A 6,488-nucleotide genomic window follows, 5' to 3' on the forward strand; every position below is an offset into this window, starting at 1 on the left:
GTTTACATTGTTATGGGTTAATGTTTTTGCGTGCATGCACAACCGGATGTTGTAAACTGGAAAGTGGGTTACATACATTGTTAGAAGGTCATTTGAGTTTTATAATTATATATATATATATATATATATATATATATATATATATATATATATATATATATATATATATATATAATTATAAAACTCAAATGACCTGTTAACAATGTGTGTAACCCACTTTCCAGTTTACGACATCCGGTTGCGCATATATATATATATATATCTAATTTCTATGGAAATATATATATATATTTAGCATATAAGCTGTTAACAAGTTAAAAAATGTCTTATATATACATATATCTCCTTTATATAGTATTTTGATTGCAGAAATTTGTTTGGAGGTGTGTGTTGAGCAAAAAAAAAAAAAAAAAAGTGGTAGTAGGAAGGCAGACTCGAACCCGTACTGCAAAGGAGGAAAAGAACAGAAAAAAAAAGTGATGTCTTTGCTGTTACGACCACCGCCAAACTGGAAGTTACATAGGTTTTAATTAAGGCTGGACAATCGAAAGGAGAGGATGACTTTCGAAAATATTAGTGAAAAAAGAGACCCCTCCTGTAGAAAAGTGCCCAGTTGAAGGTGAAGATATTAATGTTTTTAGCTAATTTTTCGATATTTGCCGTCTGAAAGGTCGAACTTCAAAACGATACTGATCTTGGTAAAATCCGTCACCTGTGTTGAAAGTTTTAGGTAGACATGCTAACATACATACATACATTTATATATTGGTAATTAAATATTTTCAACCCAAACTGATTAAAAAGCTCGCCCTATCTCTGAATACCCTTTATGTAAAATTTCAAATGTTTAGACCAGAAATTGTCTGAGTAATTTGGTAGAGACCGCAGAGGTAAAATTTTTTTAAACTTTGACCCATATAATGACCCCTTAACATTTATTGTTTTGGGCTTATGTCAAGTTATTAAGTTAGATCCATGTCCAAGGAACCTATATCTCAAATTTCAAATGTTTAGACTCAAAATTGGTGGTGGAGTTTAGTAGAGTTCTCAAAGGTCAAATTGTTGAACTTTGACCCCTTAAATGTCTGGCCGAAAACGAATTACAAAGATTTTCACAAATCTCAATACCCTATATATCAAATTTCGAGTATGTAGACTAAAAATTGACAGTTATTTTGTAGGGAAATGTACACAGACAGACACACAGACACGTTCACTTTTATAGATATATATGGCAAAATCATGTCAACACACAGGTTCTTGCCAGTTCGCAGAAATTAAGCAATGTTGAGCCTGGCCAGTACCAGATGGGTGACCATTTGGGAAGGCTAGGTGCTGTATGTATTGCACCGAATCGTAGAAATTTCCAGGTTGGTTTCTGGGGTCGCATTAATTTACGTGGAGAGATGCACCTCCAGTCTTTGTTAAGACAACCATCTAAGAGAAGGAAACTCTGATGTAAAAACCTGTCGCTTCCTATATATTTTGTCCTGTGGCATCTGCACCGACAAAGATTAGCAATAATACCAAAAAGTGTGGTTGGTTCTACACAAAGCCTTCACCACTATAAACAAATCATCTGTGTCAATTTCCAAGCAACTTAGTTGTTTTGGCGGAAGCTCATATGTCAAAATCAACAGAAGAGTCTGTCATCTAACTATATATATATGTGTGTGTGTGTGTGTGTGTGTGTGTGTGTGTGTGTGTGTATATGTTTTTATTACAGTTTTTTGGTCTGCTTAGTTGTACGTTTCCACTACTAAATTGAATTCACGATCCGATAATTTCGTCAGACTTTGCAGATTAAATATTTATTATAATAAACATTCAATCTGCGAAGTCTGACGAAACTATCGGATTGTTAATTCGATTTAGTAGTGGAAATATGTGTAACTAAGCAGGCCAAAAAACGGTGATAAAAACATATTTTGCTCTACTGTAGTATTGAGCACTTTTTTACTATTTGCCACTTACTCATTAAAATGTATATATATATATATATATATATATATATATATATATATATATATATAATATGACATAATCACGTTGACACACTGGTTCCCATTGGATCACCGAAGTTAAGCAACGTTGAACCTGGTCAGTAGTAAATGGGTGACAATTTAAGACTTCCAGGTGTTGTGTGTGCTCTCTGCTTATCTTGGCATTGTTTCCAGTCGTCCTGAACTTTTCCATTGCTACTGGACTCAAGCAGTGCCGCTTCAGGAGAGGGGTGGATGGAAATCGCGCAACCATTGCCTCACAATTACATGCGTAGCTGCTTCTACAGGGAAGTCCTTTGTCTTTCGAGACTAAACGAAGGCATTTATATATATATATATATATATATATATATATATATATATATATGCTGTGTTTTAGGTCTATGACAGTGCAGGTTATGTGAAAATTTTATGCAGTAAAATAAATAACGATGACAATATTGAAAGCATTTCCATAATTTTCAATTGCATATATTTATTCTCAAACATAGTGTCATATGATATGGTAGATATTTATGTCCCGAAATTTTCAAGAAAATATCTCTTCATTAGAGTGGAAAAGGAAACGTAAACAGCTCTCAGATATACCAATGTCACAGACACACACAGAGACAAAGTGCTTTTTATATGTAGAGATAATAGTTTGATGTTGGGTACAATCAGTGACAAACTAGTGTCCTTTCTCAGCACAAGTTCAGTATGTTATTCAGACCTTTATATCATTCTTTCTGTTTTTGAGATAATTTTCTATTACTAGGCGTTCTCGTATGTTTGCGTCAATAACAATAATGAGAAGTGAGGACTAAAAGACATTGATGCATGTCTGTGTGTCTTAAAAGTCTTGAAAAGCAAAGTTCCTTCTGCGTGGAACAAAAATTATGTGCAGGATTCTAAAATATCTAGTATATTTAATAAAGTCATTCTGGTTTCTGATTGATCGGTAGCAGAGCATCTTTCCATTTGATTGGTCAGTTTCTATAACTCCTGTCTAAATAGAACCTTTCAATTTTTTTGTAATCATACCCTTTTTCAGTCTATCAAAAATATTGCAACAATCTCTATAATAATAAGTACTAAATCTGCATTAATGAAGATATATTTGTGTCATTACTAAACATTATGTAACAAGTGAGAAAAGACAGTCAAAAGATCAAACCCAACACTCCCTCAAAAATAACCAAATTGCTTTCTTATTTTTGACTTTTAGTCCTCACCTTCTATGAACAAGGTTTCTGACAAAGGGAGGAGCATTGCTGTTTTCTAGGCTGGAATCTATCTGTATAACATTTATTATTGGCTACTTTTTAACGGTGAAGTTGTATGTCTTTTTAGCTCCTTACATCAAGTGGCTTCATGCCTTGTCTGAAGCGAGTTCCTTAAAACATTCCTTGATTAAAGACTTAGGAAAATATTTGTTCTCCGTTTTGAACTATTTTTTTTACTATATTTTTTTTTTTTTTTTTTTAAGGAATTGGACCCTTGCCTTGGATTGTCAACTCTGAAACCTATCCATTGTGGGCTCGGAGCACTGGAAATGGAATCGCTGCCTTTGTGGCTCGAGGCAGTAACCTCCTCATTTCTATAACATTCCTCAGTTTGTCAAATGCCATTACAATGCAAGGTAAGTTCGGTGGGGAGACTAATGTTCTTGCGCAAAATAGTCCGAACTTTAGTCTTAACAGCAGTCCAGCTTATCATCTGAACGAAATATTGCAAAACTCAATCATGTTCTGCAAAGTCAAAAACGAAAACAACAATTTGGCTTTTCAAAACAAAGCAAACATCTTGACTGAATATTTGAAGACACAACCTACGAATAACCCTCCACCGAAATGACTACCCAGAGAGCATTACAACGGCACCAGAAAACCTAGAGCAAACAATATAGGACAATACCTGAAAACTTGCCACAGTGTGCAAATCAGACATAAAGGAGGGCCTGTCTGAAAAAACTTTTTAAAATGTGCAGTCCATATGACATTAGAACAATATTGAAGAGTAATTTGAATCTCAAAAAAATACTTAGTACGAGTCAAGTCCTCGACCGAAAGTCTCATAGCAAAAAACTGTGTCTATGAGATTTCATGGAAACGCGAATAACTATACGTCTTGCATCCCTCTGGTCTTTTTTCTTTCCATGTGTGATCAGCTAGTCCCGATTTTTTGGTCTTCCCCCGTGCCATGGCTTTATGGTGTTCTTCTAGCCTTAGCTTTGGGATGGGGAAGGGTGTGATAATTCCTATTGTTCGGTGCGTATAACAATATGCCGGAACAATATGTAGCGATGACAACACATAACAAGAGAAGTTAAACAGCGTAAGAATAACCCTCCGCTGAAGTGACTACCCAGAGAGTGTTACATCAACTCCGAAAAGCACAAAGCAAACACCAAAAGACAATACCCGAAAACTTGCCACAGTATGCACACCTGTCTGAAAAAATTAAAAAAACATATGCAGTCCATATGACATCAGAACGATATTTAAGAGTGATTCAACTCTCAAAAAACACCTGGTACAAGTCAAACCCTTGTTCGAAAGTCTCATGATAAAAAACTCCGTATATGAGATTTCATGCAAATGCAGAAAGCTATACAAATGTGAGACCTGTCGCTCCCTCTAAAGATAAGACGAGAAGAACACTGTAAAGCTGTGACATGGAAGGGAGGTCGAAAAGTCAGGACTAGCTGATCACATATAGAAAGAAAAAGGAACGCACTTCCTTTTGTGGAATGAGGTCAAAATAATTGACAGGGATGCAAGATTGAGACTCAGGCGACTCAAAGAGGCAGCACATATTAAAAATAAAAAAATTACTAAGTAGACCAAGCTTAGAAATGAATAGTGGAAACGTCTAATTGTGGGGAAAAACAAAAATTGTACACTCATAAAATTCCAGCGAGTTGTCTCCCCTCACGATCTTTATTAGAGTTGTCTCCCCTTTGTCAACCAATATTTTCACACATATGAAACTGCAGACGTAAAGCAAAAAAAAAAAAAACAATTCCAAGAATATGAAAATATCTACGGAGCCAGTAACTTTTCCTCTTTCTTTTCCAAACAACAACCAACCTGCCTGAAAACGGTCAAAGGTCAAACTGACTGAGACATTACATAAATAACACTCAAGATAGGAACAATAGTTTGATCGAACAAGTAATATATTAATCATTGAACAAAATTAAAAGAATAATAATCTAGCATAATTTAAAGAGGAAATTATAATAAGGTGTCAGCTGTAAATAATTACCTTTTTCCTTATTCCCATGCTCTGCTAACTTGCTGAAGTTTAAATGTTATGTTTACAGACATCTTGCTGCTCAACTCTCCACAGTCCACTGTTAGAGAAGATTCCAAATAGTAGTTCTTTATGTTCACAATTGTTTTTCCTATGCCATATTAAAATGATAATTAAAAAAATGTTTTTAAATAAAAAAAGGGAATATAAAAAAATATATTAAAGTTAAATAATAAGTTTAACAAAACTAAAAAAAAACCTTGCACTTTTACCACCATCTTGCTTTTAGTCCCCCAACCCTAACCCTAACCCGAACAGACACATTCCTACATTATGAATCGCCATCAATAAATTATCTCTATATTTTTCAGGTTCTCAGGTTCTACTAACCTGCTGAAGTTTGACATCTCGTTGCTCAACTCCCCACAGTCCACTGTTAAGATAAGATCCAAAATAACCCCTTTCATTTACAGTTATTTTTGCTATGTCATATTAAAATGATAATGAAAACAGTTTTCAAAGTAAATAAAAGAAGTTTAAGAAAAAAGAAAATATAAAATAATTTATTAAAAAGGTAAATAAATAAAAAGTTTAACAAAACTAAAAACAAAAAAAAAAAACCTCTGCACTTTTAGTCTTTAACCCTAATTCGAACAGACCTTGTGAATCGTCTTCAATAAATTATCTCTATATTTTTCAGGTACTTATTGGCTTTACTGTGGAATGGCTGTGTTGGGCACTATATTCATTTATGTCCTGTTGCCAGAGATGAAAGGAAAAACTCTCGAAGAAATTGAAGTCCAAGAAGTCCAACACAAAATGAAATTAATTTACAAAGGAGAAAACAAGTTAACTACTTTGACATGATTTGAGTTTCATTTCTGCAGTTTTCTATTTTAAAAAAAACAAAAACATTGATTTAGGATGTTTTGCAAATTTTAATTTTTTATTTTTCATTCATTATAGTCGGAAAGCTTAGTTCATGTTCTCTGCCCTCCAATATTGCTTATATTATTCCCTAGAGCTAAGATAGCATAATATGTGTACAGTATATATATATATATATATATATATATATGAACAAATGATTAATAAAACATGTTAAAAGACATCTTGAAAAAGTGTTAAAAACATATTTAATTTTAAAAAAGGAAGCACAAGATAAGATTGTGCTTCCTTTTTTAAAAATTAAATATGTTTTTAACTCTTTTTCAAGATGTCTTTTAACATGTTTTATTAATCATTTGT

At 33.5% G+C, this 6,488-nt stretch overlaps 1 protein-coding gene across 1 annotated transcript in view; it reads left to right on the forward strand.

The window, feature by feature from the left end:
* Positions 1-6,258, forward strand: part of LOC145293746 (proton myo-inositol cotransporter-like) — a 93,106-nt gene extending 86,848 nt beyond the window's left edge. The window contains exons 8-9 of the mRNA XM_080140224.1: positions 3,472-3,624; positions 5,941-6,258. Of these exons, the coding sequence (XP_079996350.1) occupies positions 3,472-3,624; positions 5,941-6,107 (320 nt within the window). The 3' untranslated portion in view covers positions 6,108-6,258. The remainder of the gene's footprint in view (positions 1-3,471; positions 3,625-5,940) is intronic.
* Positions 6,259-6,488: the final 230 nt, after the last annotated feature.

The sequence above is a fragment of the Euprymna scolopes genome, chromosome 15, assembly GCF_053919585.1.
Source record: "Euprymna scolopes isolate OS-2025 chromosome 15, ASM5391958v1, whole genome shotgun sequence".
Lineage (NCBI taxonomy): Eukaryota > Metazoa > Mollusca > Cephalopoda > Sepiida > Sepiolidae > Euprymna > Euprymna scolopes.